This window comes from Phoxinus phoxinus, assembly GCF_949152265.1.
Source record: "Phoxinus phoxinus genome assembly, chromosome: 21".
NCBI classification, from domain to species: domain Eukaryota; kingdom Metazoa; phylum Chordata; class Actinopteri; order Cypriniformes; family Leuciscidae; genus Phoxinus; species Phoxinus phoxinus.
The window spans coordinates 17,531,048-17,548,578 of record NC_136896.1 but is presented as its reverse complement, the minus strand read 5'-3'; the positions used below and the strand labels follow the sequence as shown (position 1 = coordinate 17,548,578).

At 37.7% G+C, this 17,531-nt stretch overlaps 2 protein-coding genes across 3 annotated transcripts in view; one reads left to right on the top strand and one right to left on the bottom strand.

Annotated features, from left to right (window-relative positions):
* Positions 1-17,531, top strand: part of rsph10b (radial spoke head 10 homolog B) — a 231,345-nt gene that overhangs the window by 189,810 nt on the left and 24,004 nt on the right. The window lies entirely within an intron of this gene.
* Positions 110-16,406, bottom strand: usp42 (ubiquitin specific peptidase 42). 2 transcript variants are annotated; one of them, XM_079596111.1, is made up of 19 exons: positions 16,214-16,406; positions 14,309-14,559; positions 13,975-14,184; positions 13,778-13,888; positions 13,351-13,450; positions 13,150-13,217; positions 12,890-12,960; positions 12,727-12,809; positions 12,353-12,464; positions 8,434-8,574; positions 8,245-8,345; positions 7,985-8,138; positions 7,240-7,878; positions 7,030-7,124; positions 5,040-5,972; positions 4,335-4,597; positions 1,606-1,775; positions 1,318-1,368; positions 110-1,202 (listed from the first exon to the last, which is right to left on the bottom strand). In XM_079596111.1, exons 2-18 carry the CDS (start codon positions 14,547-14,549, stop codon positions 1,348-1,350), a joined length of 3,513 nt encoding a protein of 1,170 aa, XP_079452237.1. In that variant the 5' UTR covers positions 14,550-14,559; positions 16,214-16,406; the 3' UTR covers positions 110-1,202; positions 1,318-1,347. The 2 variants fall into 2 exon arrangements, with proteins under 2 accessions (XP_079452237.1, XP_079452238.1); XM_079596112.1 differs by lacking the exon at positions 16,214-16,406 and adding an exon at positions 15,500-15,951.

Below are 17,531 nucleotides of genomic sequence, written 5' to 3'. Positions count from 1 at the left end.
TGTATATACAATGTGAAAAAGTATGTCTTTATGACTGCATTCTATGTGGCTAAAACAAAAACCACTGCGCCTTAATATCAATCGAAATGTTTTTCACACAAAACAGAAATCCCACAATTCATTCTTTATGTGTAAAAAGGAAACCCCATCTTTTACAAAACCAAACACTTCTCATCGTCACATACATGTTCATTCACTCCAACAAAATATTGTAAACGTAGTGAGAGAAAATATTACAATTTCAGACATTAAGGCTGTTTCCTCTCACTCAACATATTGTACACTGTATACATTTACTTTGACATGCTACAGTCAAATGAAGAAGCTGAATATAACCATTGTCATGTCTTTTTCATTTTGCTGAAGAAAAAAAAAAAACCCACATTGACAAACATTCAGAGAACATGGTCTACATTACGAGTGGCTTTACAGAAAGTGTCTCTAATGAACTCCTGATACAGGACCAAAAACAAACAACTGATAGTACAGTTCAACTTAAATTCACAGTATTGTCATGACTAAAATCAAAGTGGATTCAAGAAAACTAAACAGCGAGAATTAAAAACAAAAAAGATGCAATGAACTTGCATTCTAGATAGGTGTGATTGAGGAATTTCAGAGTAATACAGTGAGATGCTTAAAAAAGGAGAGGTACAAGAGACAGCAAAGCAAACATCTTATGTCCTCAAGTGTGTCCAGGTTAACTGTGATGTAAGTGCACATGTAGCAATAGCAAAGGCTGCTCCTTTGAGACAGTTCTCTCAACAGATATGTGAAAACGGTGACATCATAACTTGAAGTCAAAAGACAAGCAGTCTTTCTCCGCCGATGCAGCATATAAATGTTCTTGTCGTTCCCAGGTTAGTATCCTTAAAGGGAGCGCTTGTCTCATCTTCACAAGTGAGAAAATCCTGAGTCTGTATGTCTGAGCAGCAATTCTGATGTTAAGCTCCAGGCTTTTTTTTTTTTTCGCATATATTAACTTTATATATAATTTGTTTCTCATGATCAAAGTTCGTTTATGTACAGTGTACTAAAAAATCGATAGCCTTAAAAATAAAAACAAAAAAGACAAAATAATGCAACTTTAAAAATCGTTTTGTGGTAAAAATACAGTATGTTCTAAATGTTAAGCACCATGTCAGGAACTTTAGCTGTAGATTTCCTGTCTTTCACATGCTTGCATGGGTGGTTTCCAGAGTCTTTAAAAACAACAACAAAAAACAGAAAGGGAACGAGACAATTAGAGCTGAGCTTATTTTGTACAAACTCTTACATAAGTAAAAAAAAAAATAAATTGTTCAAACTATTTCTTACCTTAAGTGTGATCAAGAAATCAATTTCCCTTTAATGTGGACGTGTGACTTCCTGTGTAAACCAGAGATCAGTCAGATTTGTAAAAAATAATAAACAAAAAATACATACAAATATTATATACGGTATATACATATTTAAAAATACATTTTAAAAATACTATAATTACTTAAAGATGATTAAATTTATTACAATGTTATTATTTTTTTAGAAATAAGGCAACATTTGCTTAGAATACTGTATTTTTGCATTTGAGTAATCATAAAATGTCCTCTCAGACAGTCTACTCACTTCAACATCTGAAAGGGTCCTGTGATAGACACCGTCTACATCTCCATTTCCATTTGAGAGTGTCTTTGCGCTGTTGACAGTGGTAGCATGATCAAAATGTTTGTATTTCACATCTTTTTCTATCCCAGTATGACAAAGATCAAGTTCACTTCCACTGTAACAGCCATTAGCTGAAAAAAAAAAAATTTGCACAAAGAACAGTTATTTTTCTCCCCAAATGACGTGTTCCACAATTTACGTGTGAATGTGTAAAGTCATGCCAAGATCAAAAGTGTAGGTGTGTGACAGGATGTATGTAAGGATGGAGAGGGTTTCTGAGAAAAAAAGATTCAGGAAAAAATTGTAGTCAATCACTAGCAAACCCATAAAGAGATGCTGAATGTACCAGAGCCTACAGGAACATTTCAGTCAGCACAAGTCAGCTATCTGAAAGAATGAGACTGCTCAATTTGGACTCATGCAATGTCATAGGTCAAGAACCCTCTACTCTCAAAAATAATCTAAATCACAAATGAGGTTTACCAAACACCAGGTGAACATTGTCCTCATGAAGGACACACATAGAGCCGACACATTTGCCATTTCTGCATTTAACCAGATAAATCATATTACCCAAAAGGCCCTGTTTGTATAATAATAATGCATGTCTTAAAGGGACACTAAGTAGGAATTAATTACTCCCATCTAGTGGTGAATCCGTATTTTGCATCCAAACTAATTTTGCTCTCCAGCGCCTCGCTTTTTCAAATGCGCATTGCATCTCCGGTAGGCGATATGTACCAAAAAGCTTTGACTGGATGTCTTCTAATAGCACTTCGTCGAGGGGGGGTGTTTTGAAACATTGTTATTCATAAAAATAAATCATGAGAACATGAACTTTATCACTGCATGTGCAGGAATTGTAAAATCTTTTTTCTTATTAACTGAAGTAGCCGAACGCAATATTTTTACTCTAATAGCTTATCTTTCCCCACACATATGAACTATGATCATGCAATAACGTTAACTTTACATTGCGATGCTGAGCTACAGTGAAATGATAGAAAAGACATTATCTGTGATAGCAATTTGCCTCATTCGCGCAAACTTGAGTAGAAAGAGGCTCGCGTCTAACGCGCCGCGCTAAACACCGCGCCACAGGACCTCTTAGATGCGCATAAACGCGTCTTTACATTGAAATCACTAGCGCCAGACGCTCAAGAGTGAGTGAGTAATCATTTTAAAATAAAATTGACTTTAATCAAACCACGGATCCGTGATAAGTTTTGTGATCCGTCTTTTAGCACTATGATCACTTTGAGGGGAGGATAAATTGATCCCCACCGGGGATAAAAATAATGAAGCAGAAGCAGATACATTGACCAGAAAGGGGGAAATCCCACGCATTTTACGTTCTATTTTTGACTTTTTTGGCGACGATGTTTTCTTCTCCTGTGGCGCGGCATATGTATGGTCCATAATCACAATGTAATCCAGACTTTTAAACTTGCCGGTGCAGTTTCAAGCGCCTCTCACTGCTCTGCACCTGCGTTTCTGCTGGTTTCGGCTGGCTCTGAACGAAAACGCGTTGGCTTAGTACTTTTTGTCCCTCTCTGCTATTATAGTTTTGCAAGATGGCGGAACTACATGGCAGCCGGAAGCCTCCGTGGACCTACCCGTCCCATGTATATAAAGATAATTAATTCTTCATTTATAAGGATAAGTCAGATAATTGGCCGATGTATTTGTACACCATTGAGGACATATTTATGAATAAAAATATTGATTTTAGATAATAAAATACCTAAAAAGATACTTGGTGCCCCTTTAAAAAAAAGTATTTTTATGGCAAATAAAGGCGGAATTGTTTATTTGTAATATTAAGAACAAAGTGATTAATTTAAATATTTCAATGAAAATGATGCACCTCACCTCTTTTCATAGTTCCTAGAACTATTGGAGGAAGTTCACGGATTTTGGCGTGTTCGCACCGCAGGAACTAGGAACGATTTTAGTTCGAGGAACTCCTTTTGGAGGAACTAATTTAGCTTCTACTTCAGAGTAGGGTCTACCAGTGATATTAGTGTTAAAAAGGCTGTGTAAACAGATTATAGCCTATATTTACTCCAGAAACAAACTACGAACATGGAAAACAGTGATAGATGGACCTCTCAATCTTAACACTAAGGGACCAGGAGAAACATGATTATGTATTTCCAGCGCGATCTCATCCCTAGGCGTCAGATACTGACGCTTTTGACATATCGTCTACATCCAACGCACATGGCACCCTTTAACGTCAATATGAGACGCAGATAGATATGGGCCAGAAGGCGCCTCCTAGCGGTCTAACCCTAACCCTACCCCAGACCTAAACCCAACCATAACCGAACAAAGCTCTGTGCGTGTCATATTGACGCTAAAGGCTGCCATGTGCGTTGGATGTAGACGAAATGTCAAAAGTGTCAGTATATGACGCCCTAGGATGACAATGCGTTGGTATTTCTGCTCAGCTAGCAAAATAAACGCGGCACGGTCTGCCGCGCCGTCAAAATAAAAGTCACAACAACAACCGCGGCTTACATCACTTCAGAGTTCCTACTGGTGGTGCGAATGCAACCAGGGTTGGTTCCCCGAGAATGAATGGTTCCACTAGGGACGTTTTCCTAGTGGAACCATTCATTCTCGGGGAACCAACTCTGGTGGCTAGTTTCTAGAATTACCCGGTGCGAAAGCCCCTAATAATGCACCTTTTTGTCCATTGAGCTGTGGCTGGCCCTCCATATGGTCTTGGTGGACGTTGTTGAGAGACTCAGAGCTGTGGTGCTGACTTCCTCTCTCTGCACCATTCCTAGCTCTAGTATCATGCTCTTCCCGCCTCGGAGCGATGTCTCTCCCAGTGTGTGGCCTCTCCTCCTCATCCTCCCTCCTCCTCTTTTTCTTTTTCTTCTTCTTCTTATGTTTCTTGGAGCTGCTATCCTCATTTCCCTCTGATGGATCCCTCTCTGAGTGCCTGTAAGCAGAAAGTCACAATGATCAACTAGTCCTTTTATAGTCTTTTCGCCCAATGCTTTAAATTCTCACACAGAGAAATTTAAATGGTCAATGACAAATAAGTACATTTTTAATTCAAGCTTCAAAGGTTTTTCAAATATTAATAAGCAGTTGTTAAAATATTTGATAATAAATAATATAAGACTACTTAAGACATTTTTCCAAGAATTAGATTTTTAAAAATTATTTGAATATTATTTTCCTTACTATTATTATAATATAATGTGGAATTTTTTTTTAAAATAAATAAAATAAATAATAAAATAAATATTTTAAAAAAGGAAATAAAAAAGATTTTTAAATTATTATTATTTCAAAAATGTAAGTAGGTGCATTTTCAAAACATTGACTAAATCAATAGACCGGAAATCAAAAGAAAGGAGTAGCAAAGTATGACTCGCCTGTGTTTATCTTTGTTTCTCTTTTTCTTCTTAGATTTCTTCGCTCTGCATTCATCAGAACTTTCTCTTGCATCAAACGACGGACTCCGTTTCCGCTTGTTATGTCCGGACAGTGGGCTGAGAGAGCGGGAAGATGAGGGTCTGCTTTTTGAACTGTTCACTGTATGGGCCATTCTTCCATGGGTACCTTCCACCCCACGATTGCTGTGACTGGAATATCCATCCCTGTTATGGTGTCCAGAAGGACGATAAGATTCACTCACAAACCTCCTATCTCTACTCCAGTTGCGTTCCTCTCTGGGTCTTCTTTGGGAGTGGTGGTGCTCTCGACGATGGTGTGAGAATCTGTCCCAGTGTCTCTCTACCTCACGATCTCTGTGATGCCGGTCTCTACTGGAGGAGCGCTCTCTGACGGGACGGCTATCTCGATGACTGTACCCATAGCGGCTCCGGCTTCTTTCGCTGTATTCCCTGTGGTGCCTGTACCGGTCCCTGTCCTTTAGGGGGGAAGAAAAGTGTGGCCGCTCTGAAATTTTATTCCCGTCCTCACCCACCCTCTGTCCATCACCAGAGCCAAACTTGTCCAAGTGTGATGGTTTTGACTCTTTGCTTTCCCCTTCACTGCACCTGAACACCTCCTTTAACCTGTGTGGACTTGTGTGACCATCGCCGCTATGGAGGTTGAGACTGTTGCTGGCCTGATGGTCTGAAGTGCCAGCCGCTGTATGGGTGGCATGGCTCGGAATCGACTCAACTTTTGAAGCTGTCTGGAAATGAAGTTCAGTGTCTGCAGTCTTTGAGACCAATGAGGCATTAGATGGAGGTGCAGACTCTACATGTACTCCAGACTGAGATAAAGCATCCGAAGGAGGGTTCATCCTTTTGGTTGAAGGTGAGGAGCATGGTTGGTCATCAGTACTCGGCAGTTTGGAACTGTTGTATGAATAAAGAAAACCCAAAGAAAGTTTATTCCATCAGAAACTTGATAATATTAAAAACAATTAGTCAGTGATTTAGCAATATTACAATTTTGTCTTATACAGTTCATTTATGTTGTGGCCGATAACTGATAAATGGTCAATATTACAATATCATAGTAGCCTAGAAATCTAGACGCACCCTAGCGGCAGCAAAATGTATTTTGCAGCCAGGGCAGTCTAGCAACTCTCCATAGACCTTCTAGCTGCAAAAACCTAAATTGGGTCAGGCCAATCACGTCGTGTATAGAGTAGGCGGGGGTGGGCTTAACATGACGACAGAGTTGCGACGGCTGCCACTTGAAAACAAAGAATGGCGGCTGCGGATGGAGAACAGCGGTCTTTCGAATCGGCTTTGGCCGCGACTCTGGAGGACTTGGAGTTAAGTTTTTCTTTAAGAAAAGAGCAAAGAACGGCACTTAAGTCTTTCTTAAAAAAGGAAGAAGTGTTCTGAGTTTTGCTGGACCGGATCTTTGCCGCTCCGACTACGTCACCTTCTTTGTTGCTCTGATTGGTTGTAGGCAGCGCTATCCTATTGCGTGCAGAGGGATTTTGAGAGACAACCGTTTATCCCGCCCCTCGGATTAAGCCGCGTCTATGGAGAGTTGCCAGACTAAACATCTTGATGTAAGTCTGGCTTGCCAGGCTAATATCATAGTATTTATCTTAAATTTAAATTTAAATGTAATTCTACAGGCAGTGTTATTGTTAGCTAAAATTAAAACTTAAAAATCATATTCTTTATTGTAAGAAAAGCTGATTAAATATTAGATGAAAAACTTAAATTGGAAATTGGTAAAGTCACACAAAGGCAATTAACTGAAATAAAATAAGTTGAAGTACTAAAATGACTAAAACTGAAATAAAAAAGTAAAGCAAACAAGAAATATATAAAAAAGGACAAAAAATTAATATGACAAAAGCACTAATTACTAAAACAAACTAAAATTAAATATTACTAAAATAACCATGGTTACAAGTGAATTTATGCATCACAACTGTGCACATCTCACCTTGGTGCATCGTTTTCACATTTTAAGCTGAACTGCAGTCCTGAACTATCAGACGCATTAGAAATCTTGGATGAAGAATGTGAAGTGCCCATAACCTAAAAATAATAATAAATAGAAATACTTCAATGAAGAAATATCCAGACTAAAATATGAAGCCTGTATAAATAATATACTGTAACATGCCAAAAAATAAAAGTTGAAATTTTGTACCTTATCGGTATGATTAAAACCATTGGCTTTGGGAAGGCCATTCTGGGATTTATGAGCAGGTTCTGATCCACTTTCACACACATGAAAGCCATTAGATCCGTTTGTCTTTGAGGTAAGCTGAGGCAGTGAACTGGAATTGTGGGATTGGGCATCATCCTTTACCCCATTCCCATTGTTTATCTCGGGAGCAAGATGAGGCTTAGCTAATCCATTCTCTAAGGCTCCAGCCTCTTGGTCGGATTCTTCAGATGATTCCTGACCATAAGGAACCAAAAAAGAAGCTCCAGAGTGAGTTCCATTGACCTGCTTGACCTGTGGGAAGCCTGAGGTAGACATTGAGGTGCTAGAGGATGTGGGCTGAGGGTGAGAGGCTGACGACAAAGAGCAATTAGGGCTTGACTGAGTCTGAGCAGGTCTCACAGGCTTGCCCTGACCAATGAGAAACGTCAACTTTGGCCTCTTGGATGAGTCTGGAATGCCCGTGGGCCGAACAAGCGAAGAAGAAGAGGATGCGGATGCAGAAGAGGATGAATGAGATTGGCCAGATCCTATTTTGGTCACACCACAGAAACTTCTGTTGGGTTTGGAGCAACCATGGTATTCTTTTGAAGAACCATTCCCATTAATGTATGACGAGTTCTGCAAAGTACACAAAAAAAAGTTATCAGGTGAAGAGAAGAAACAAACCTAGCTGATCAGTTCAGGGCTTTGTAGTTTGTCTGAATGTGTTACTCTCTTGCAGTACCTTGAGCATATGAGGTGGCAGCTGAGGACCAATGAAGGATGTTGAGGTGTACTGAGGCCCATTCATCTTGATTGGAATGGATGGTCGTGGAGATGACTGGCCTGGAGTATGGTTCATCTGGCTAAAGTCACTTCCATTTTTCACGTCAGGTGACCTGAATTGAAATAGGCATTTTCCTGAAGAGACTTCTCAGAAACACCCTTCAGTCCCAGAAATACAAATGATCCATATGAATCATGAGAAGTGAATTAAACCTTTACCTAATGTAGAACAGTAAGTATGCTTGCTGATTAAGCACTGTTCTAATATCGCTGAGAGATACAGAGGAGTCGTTCATCTGATACCACTGCCCATTGCTAGCCTAGAACAGAGGATCATATTATTTCAAACATAAATGGCGCTGTAAGTACATAATAAAAGAGGATTCAGGTCTGTACATGACAACTAACCTTAATGTAGCAGTAGTAGTGTCCAGCATGGCAACTGAAACCAGAATGAACCAGGACAGCATATAGAGCATAGATTTGTGGCTCCCCATGAGACTGAGACATGAATGGCCGCAAATCTAGATACTCTGTGTATCTTACATCCTGTGAAGGAGGCATGAGAATGATCCCAATTATGGCTGCCAAAATTAATGCATTAACTGATGGCAATTTAATGCTGTTAAATTGTCCATTTAAACACATTGACCTAGTCCTATTAAAGATCCTGCATCAAGGTGGCATCGCAAACAAAAATATGGATGATTGTAGGGCTGTCACGATTCCTAGAATAAATTCAAGTACTCGATTTTAAAAAAATCCTCAAATTGCAATTTACCTGTGTTGAGTAACCGGCAACATACCGGAAGTGGCACATTTCACAGACAAATATCCATGAAACGCATTAGACCGTGTTCATAGGCTGCACGATGTACTAAAACCATACTATAGTATAATACTAAAGCTGCAATTCACAAAAGCTGCAATTCAGTTAAATAAATGTATGCGCTGCAGGATTAATATATGTGCTTTTTTTTACATGCGTGTAGGTTACGTGCATCTCAGAGCGGCTCCGTTCACAATAAATGCTGCTTCACATGAACTGTTATCACTTACATGCACGGAGCACGTCTCGCACTCCATCTCTGCATATGCTGTGAGTTTGGGTTGCTTATAACATTCATCTGGGAAAACAATGGGCGCCATTTCATCAGATTTGTAAGGTACATAATTTATAAACCTGCGAACTGTTCACCGCTATTTCAAAATAAAAGTTTAAACCGTCGTTTGCATGTTTTGATGTCCACATGTTCTTGTTCAAGAAACGACAGTGGCTGTAGCATTTCTATCATAAAGAAGTGAACAAATATGAAAGATTAAGCGAACATTTTAATTAAATGTCGTTTGGTCAAAATATCTGCTGAAAAATGTAACACCAGACCATTGGCACCCTCTGCATGTATTTGTTATAATTAGGGATGGGCATTCGATTCAATTTTCATAGTCGATCGTCTGGAGAATTAACGATCGACTATCGATTAATCATTAATATTTTTATATTAAAATGATTTATTTAACTTTTTATAAATTAAAAATGCAAAGCAAATACAGCATGTTTTCCCTCTATGAGATCTTTATTACAAGAAGATCAAGTTTTTTTTTAGATATATTAAATAAGGTTTAGATGTCTGAGTGAAAATGTAATTATCATTAAAATTATTACTGTAACTGCCCTACAATAAGCTTTATAGCCATTTCTGTCAAGATCATATTTTTAAAACACAGCTGAGCTGTGATGTCAGAGGAGGGAGACGTGCCAACAAAGTTCTATTCAAGTATGGAGAGTTTTGAGTCTGAGGACGATGGCCCACAGCCATACAATTTTGTATTGGCGTGAGACAGACGAGAAGCCAAACAGAAAGAGGCGGGCGTGATCGACTGCTTCTACTACAGTAGCATACACCGTAGGCACCGCATCAGCTAGTTTTAAGAGGAGCCCTTTTAAGTGAGCAGTGAAAATAACAAACTTTTTCATCTTATATTCTGCCTTTAGGTATCGAAAAAAATACAAAACATCAATTTGTCAAACGTGTATTTCCCCTAACTATTTTGTGTTAATCATAATTACAAATTTAACCTGACATACACACTTTAAACAGAGACCCTCGTTTGTTCCCAAATAATAAATAATAAAAAAATGAATCATGTTAAATAGGGCTGTAACGATATGCGATATAAAACCGAAATCGCAACACTCAGATCCACAAACTTGTGTCGCGGTGTGGGAAGGCAGAATCGCGACAAACCCCTTCCAATTCCCAGAGTTATCTTCCCATCCAGATCCAATGCTACCACATCTTCAAATTACTATTAGTATTATTTGAAGTTAACATTATACGTAGACCTACACCACAAAACTAGTTGAGGATAAACTATTTCAAATTCAGCGTTATGGACGTGACATTTGCAGTCAAAACTTGAAATATAAATTCTCAGAAAATGCATTTAATATATTGAAAATCTGTTTATATATCATACTCCCTTAATAAAGGAGTTCAGACTCCAGACATTAGAAAAATCTACACATGCATTTTATATTTAATATAAAGGAAATACACGTTACGGACGTGACAAAAAAATCTTTAAGTTTTAGGTGACAAAATATTTTTTTGTAATTCTGTGAAATGTGTGAATTACGCCGCGCAAACCAAAAGTAATACTACCCACCGGATGAAGGGTTGGCTCTCCACAGAACATAAAAGAAGAACATTTGCATTTATGAGGAAAAAACAATGTTACAGACGTGACAGTTCCCTGAAAGCGGCACTAAAAGACAGAGAGAGATCTAAAAACAGAAAGCACAAAGCCTTTCTTTAAAGTGAATTTCGTTTTGTATTAATAGTATCTTAATTTTAATCATTGTTTCATCAACCAATTACCTGGATTTAATCAATAATAAGTAAATATAGCAGACAGATAATCACGACACGGAGGCGCTGGCGCCTGAACTGCAGCTCGTCTCATAAATGAACCGAAACTCAGCATAGCCTCACAGACCTGAGAAATATATCTATTATCTACAGAACGCTTGAAATCTCTACTTTTAAACAGAACAATTCAAAACGAAAGAAAACTATGTAATCCTTATAAAATGTGCATTTCTCTCCGGTGAGTCCACTACTGCGAAGATCGCGAGTCAGCATCGTCAACTTCATCTTTGCAGCAGACACTGAAAACACTTGTTTATTAATAAACAATTAAAATGTCTCCTGGCTATATTTTACATATTCATAATCATTACTTTTGCCAGTTCTTTGTGACAGCTTTTAGGTGGTTTATTGGCAGCGCCACCCTTACATGTTACATGAACACGTCACCACTGCATCAGCACCGAAAACATGGAGATTTTTTTAGACAATAATCCCACAACATATTCGATATTGTATAATTAAATACTCAGTGACTCATCCCAACCAAATATTAAAAAATTTTTTACTTATAAGCGTTTTTTTTTTACATGTTACATGTCATGTGACCTCCATTCCATGTGACGAGAGGCGCGAGCTAGTCTGTTAATAGCTAGTAACTCACATACAACTTCTGCACCAGTCTACTGATGTTTGTTGAGAAAGATTAGCATGTCAACATGATCTGGGGTCAGACGCGATGGCAACCTGTGACCGTCAGTCCAGCTGGGGAAAACACCCGCTCTGAGGGGACTGACGTTGCCGGGATGCACAGTTACCTCCGCGCTAACTTGGCCAGCCCGGGCCGTGACCTCTTCCTGATTCTTCTTTTGAAATCAAAACGGAAATTTACAGGTAGCTGAGTATGGCGTCAAATATTGGCCCCGGGTGGTAAAATGTTGAATTGCTGCCACACAGTGAAATTAATTTCATTGCTTCAAGACTCACACTATGTAACGCAACCTGTGTTAATCGATAACAAATTAACGTGATCGACGAAATTCTTAATGATCAATTATCGATCATCAATTAATCATGCCCATCCCTAGTTATAATACATGACGTACATAAGATGATTGTTTATATTATTATGTGTATTATGCATTTTAACAGTGTTGTTCTATAAAAACCATATGATTACTTGCTTGTAATATTTATTTGAACCAAATATTATTGCCTCATTGTTATTATGTCTTTTTAGTAATTTTAAAGGCTTAGGTCTTTGCGTAGGTTTATTTTTACTATCACAAAACAAAATAAAAATCGGATTACTCGATTAATCGTCAAAAATAATTACTCGATTACCAAAATTATTGTTAGTGACAGCCCTAGATCTAGTCATACCAGTTTGTCCAGGATCTTATGCATTTGCAGAATCATCTACTAAACTTTTGTGTTATGACCTTTATGTAGTGTACCTTTGTAATTTTTCCTCCATTAAAGTTGGTAAACCGCTTCAGTGAGACAGTGAGAATATTAGAACTGCGATGAATGGTGAATCTCTTTGATGCAGTAACCATTTTCTTACATCTGCCAAGACAAAAGAGGATTACTGTAAACGAGTGAAAGTGTAAAAATATAAACACAATACTATTCCCACACTGTCAAATTCCATAAAGGAAAAACAAACATTTGTCAAAAGTTAAAACTGAAAGAAGGCCCTTTTCAAGAGTGTGCAACACATGAATACAAATGTATTGTGAATGTATATGCAAAAATTAATTGTGGTTACATTGTTGGCCAATATAATGATGTGGTATTAATATGCACATAAAATGCATTAAAAACTTACTTGGAGCATTTATAAGCATTGTCCCCATCAAGTTGCTCAGGCTTAACAAATTGTTCAAATGCCTTCGTGAGTGTCTGAGCCGTCTGAAAAAAAATAAAAATAAATTACCAACACTCTAAAAACGACTTTCTTCAAGAAAATTATGACGAAAAGTTTCAGTCACCTTTATCTCCAGTGAAATATCCAGGAAAGGGTCAAAAGTATCCGAAACTGCTTTGCAATTCAAACATTTGACTGTAAAAAAAGAAATGTGCATTAACAACTGTAGCAACAGAAAGCTGGAACATAGATTCAATATTTCATCCTTCCACAAATTCTAAATTTAAAGATGCCTTTTTGTAGACAATTGTCATAGCAATTGTAATTCAGAAAGGATTAAATTAAACGTACAAAACCAACTCAAACAAGAATCTGGTGACCTACCTCTGGATCTCAGATAACCCCCAAATATCTGATGTACAAAAGTGGTTGCCTGAGTTTGCCTGTCCAGTCTGACAAGGAAAATAATGCAGTATTGAACTGGATAAAGTTATGCAGTCATTACAGTTAATGAACTGATAGATGAGGAATGTTTGTTTTATGCCTTATAAAACGGGCCAACAAAACTGCATTGTGTGAACTCACTTGTTTCCAGGGAGGCAGGACTTTTGCATAGCATCCACTGTGTATCTCAAAAACTCATGGGCATCTTCTTGGCTTCCAAATCTGAAATGCTTTCCTATCCCTGAGGATAAAAACAAAGGGTCAGTGAACAATGCTATAAATACTTGAGCATTAAGACCATTCCTTAGAACTAAAAAAAAAAAAAAAAAAACACACAAGTGGCTACTTGTTTTTTATATATATTTTTTTTAAAGGAACGGTTTAACCTTGATAATGATCCTTTCTTTACAGTCAACTCTTATCTAGCATTGAATTGTGTTCTGGGACCATATTTGGAATTGCACATTTTTGGAGTTTGGTTTTTATGTAGCACTTTAAAAGTACATTTAGCAGGTAAATAGTCATTTTGTCAGATGATTTCAAAGAAAATGTTAATCTTAGCACTCACGTTTCAACTCATTAAGAACACTAATGGGCTTTATGACATTTCCAGAGTTGGCAAACACTTGGATGATGTGATTCTGCATGGTGCACATCATGCAAAACCCAGGCTCATGACCTGCATGGAAAGAGAAAGCATGTACAACATCAGAACAAACTTACGACAAGTATTACACGCAATCTTGAAAAATCTTGCACACTTACATGTTTTGGAATGCTCTCTGGTTAGCATGTAGTTGGCGAGGGGAGCCGTGTAAGTCAGACATTGCAGGGTAGAGTTCAGGAAACATGTGTTGCCCAGGTTATGGAGACCTGCTCCAATGCGGTGGCCCTGGTTCCATTTCAAGCAGAGCCGCTCTGCGGAAAACAGGACCTTTTGAGGAAGAGCAATGCCATCCCCACTGTTCATCACCACTGCATGATACAAAAGCAGAAAAACAGACAAACATTACACATCAAGAATACAACATAACCTATTGTATTTTAAAAGCGGTGCTACGGCAGCATTTTAACATCAACAGTAAAGACAAGCACTTGCCTTGCTCTCTGGGCCTTTCGACTTGGAGTGCTGTGTTATTACTACCATTCACAGTTGCTCCAATGGTCGAGGTCATACAGGCAGTCTTGGCTCTTGAAAGCTCAGTGGCAGAAGGGCCAACACTCCAGCTCGAACTACTGCTCTCCATGTCTCTGGAGGAGAAAGGCGTCAGGGAGCTGGAGTGCTTACACCGCACTGACTCCAGGTCAGATTTCTCTGGAGGTTTGTCAACTATGGTCATTATTCATTTTCTGTGAAAAAACAGACATGCGTGTCAACTCAATCATTTTTTGCATTTTAATTTGTGCCTTTAAAACCACTTTGCATGCTAATAAAGCTAGTCTTGTGTCAAATGCAACAGGTACCTGAAAGGAAAGCAAATCTCTCTCTCAAAAAGTTGCTTTGCTGCGGAGATGTGAATATCTCTAAAGTGTTAACTGCTTCTGACTTTACCTTTCTCTAATAAAATATATAGTTTTAAGCACAAACAGATATATTCATCAAACTAATGTCAAACGTGTAACACATTTTAAACAGGTTAGAACAATACAATAATAAATTGACCAAATATACAGCAATCGTTAATGGTAGCCTACTACAGTACACTTCGTAATTGCGTGTTACTATGCATTATATCATTACTGATTTGTTTGGCTCAGTTTAAGTTCTTTACATTTTTTATATCAAATATTGCCTTTCAGGACCGTGACTAACGTTACATAGCTTTTTTTGCCAGCGTTTAGTCTATATTATTGAAATCAATATCAACATAAAAACAACACCACTTAATAAAAAACAGACTCAGGCAGATAACTTCGTAATAAGTAAATGCTTTGCATAAAGACCCACAGTCACTATTATAGCGTAAAAGACAACGAGTTAAATGTATGAGATACATCGCGCCAAAGTGAAAGTACAACAAACATAAGTGAACGCTGAATTTCAAACACACTAATCAGCCCTTATTACGCAAAACACTTGTCTATATTTCTATTTCTTGTGGACAGTCAGTCAATCAAGCATTGATCGAATAAGCCAAATGTATATTTGGTGTAGTAGCCGGTGTGTGTCGATCTATTGAGCTGAGCGTCAGAATGGGCCCGTGGCCTTAGCTTGTTCATGATAGCTACAGTTTACAGTAAACTCTCGAATCAATACATTCCACGATAAAACCCAGGCAAATGTGTGTACCTCCAATTAAGACGTCAGACTCTACGACACTCAAAACACAGTTTAAACAACTACAGTGGCGGTTCCGTGTGTGATTTTTGTATGAGGAAATGATCCTGTAGTACACACTCTCTCCGCACGTCCACCAACTGTTATCTAGCGTGCTCGGCTAAAGGCTTCGAATGCGAGTTAGGCCTCTGCCGCACGTTATTTAAACACGGAATACTAACAATAAATGTATTTGTCGTATTATTTAAACCATGTAAAATGCTTGTGAGTGAAATTTGACTGGCTAGCCGCCTTTTTTATTGGCGCGAGAAGTTCTGACTGATTTAAAGAACGCTGTGTTGTAGCTACAAACGCCATGGTAACGGCTAAACGTAACAATACCGATGGAAGGCGGCATGAACATGGTCACGCACTTCCAGAAGCCTGTCTGTGAATAAAGATAATATTGAAACATGTGGTGGGTCCCTTCACAAACATCAACAACACAAAATTATTCATTTTAATTAGCTAAAATTCGACTTTAATCGGAAACAGGTAGAAAGGAGGGGCACGGTATTTAAAATTCACCGGTGCCGTGGCCGAGAAGGCAACGCCGCCGTAAGACTCATTGCGAAACCCGGTGTTTTCAATTTCGTGGCACGCAATAAACGCAACCACACAACGCGCGCTCTCCAAAAATAACCTGCAGCATTCATATATCATATCCATTTCAAATAATGCACGTACCTGTAAATTTATGATTAATTTAAATGAGTTCATCCATTCTAAAATCCAAAGAGCGTCCGGCGGTGAACAATGACGTAGTTTCCCCACGGGTCCATCCGGGTACTTTCGTAATGTCAGCCAACCCAGTTTTGTGTGGATGTGGCCTTACTGAAGGGCCGTCAAAGCAGTTGAATATCTTTGTTGCTGTCAACTCGTCGACAAGGAAAGCAATACCACTTTTATAACATCGATTTAAGCAGTTCCGTGGATAAATGCTGAGAAGTAGAGTTTCGTACACATTTATATTATTGTAGAGGCAGATTTTAATGTATAATAGTGGGTAATGGGTGTTGGTGGATCGTACGGTAGGCTATGGCATCTCAATATCTATCTACCATGATTTTTTTTTCTTATGTAAAACCTCATTGTATCATGTATGTTAGTTGAAGCTTAAAGGTAACAGTTTGGAAACATTAATATTTTTAATGTTTTTGAAAGAAGTCTCTTATGCTCATAAAGCCTGCATTTATTTGATCAAAATTACAGAAAACCAGTAGTATTGTGAAACAATTTAAAATAATTTCCATGTGAATAAACTTTAAAATATAATTTATTTTTGTGATGCAAAGCTTTATTTTTATCAGTCATTACTCCAGTGTCACATGATCCTTTATAAAACATGCTAATATGCTGATTTATTATCAATGTTGGAAACAGTTGTGCTGCTTAATATTTTGTTATAAGCAGTGATACCTTTTTTTATGATTATTTGATGAATAAAAAGTTTTAAAAGAACAGCATTTTTTTTTGTTAAAATATACACTACCATTCAAAAGTTTGGGGTCAGTCATTTATTTCTTCCTTTCTTCTTTTGAAATAAATTAATACTTTTATTCAGCAAGGATGTGTTAAATTGATTAAAAAGTGGAAAAATATATATTTTGAATAAATGCTGTTTTTTTATTATTATTATTCATTAATGAATCCTGAAAAAGTACCACAGGTTCCAAAAAAATATTAAGCAGCACAACTGTTTCCAACAGTGAAAACAAATCAGCAATTAGAATGATTTCTGAAGGATCATGTGACACTAAAGACTAGATTAATGGCTGATGAAAATTCAGAATATTTTAAAGTATATTAAAAAAGAAAACCATTATTTTAAATTGTAATAATATTTCATAATATTACAGTTTGTTTTTTTCTGTATTTTTTATCAAATAAATGCAGGCTTAAGCATAAGAGACTTCTTTCAAAAACATTAAAAATAAATGTTTCCAAACTTTTGACCGGTACTGTATCTCTGTGTGTGTGTGTGTATATATATATATATATATAT

Coding starts and splice junctions, on each gene's coding strand:
- usp42 (XM_079596111.1), bottom strand. CDS start 14,549: ATGACCATAGTTGACAAACCTCCAGAGAAATCTGACCTGGAGTCAGTG. Junction 13,451..13,777: donor TGTTCTTAATGAGTTGAAAC/GTGAGTGCTAAG, acceptor TTTTATCCTCAG/GGATAGGAAAGCATTTCAGA. Junction 1,369..1,605: donor GGACCCTTTCAGATGTTGAA/GTGAGTAGACTG, acceptor TGGTTTACACAG/GAAGTCACACGTCCACATTA.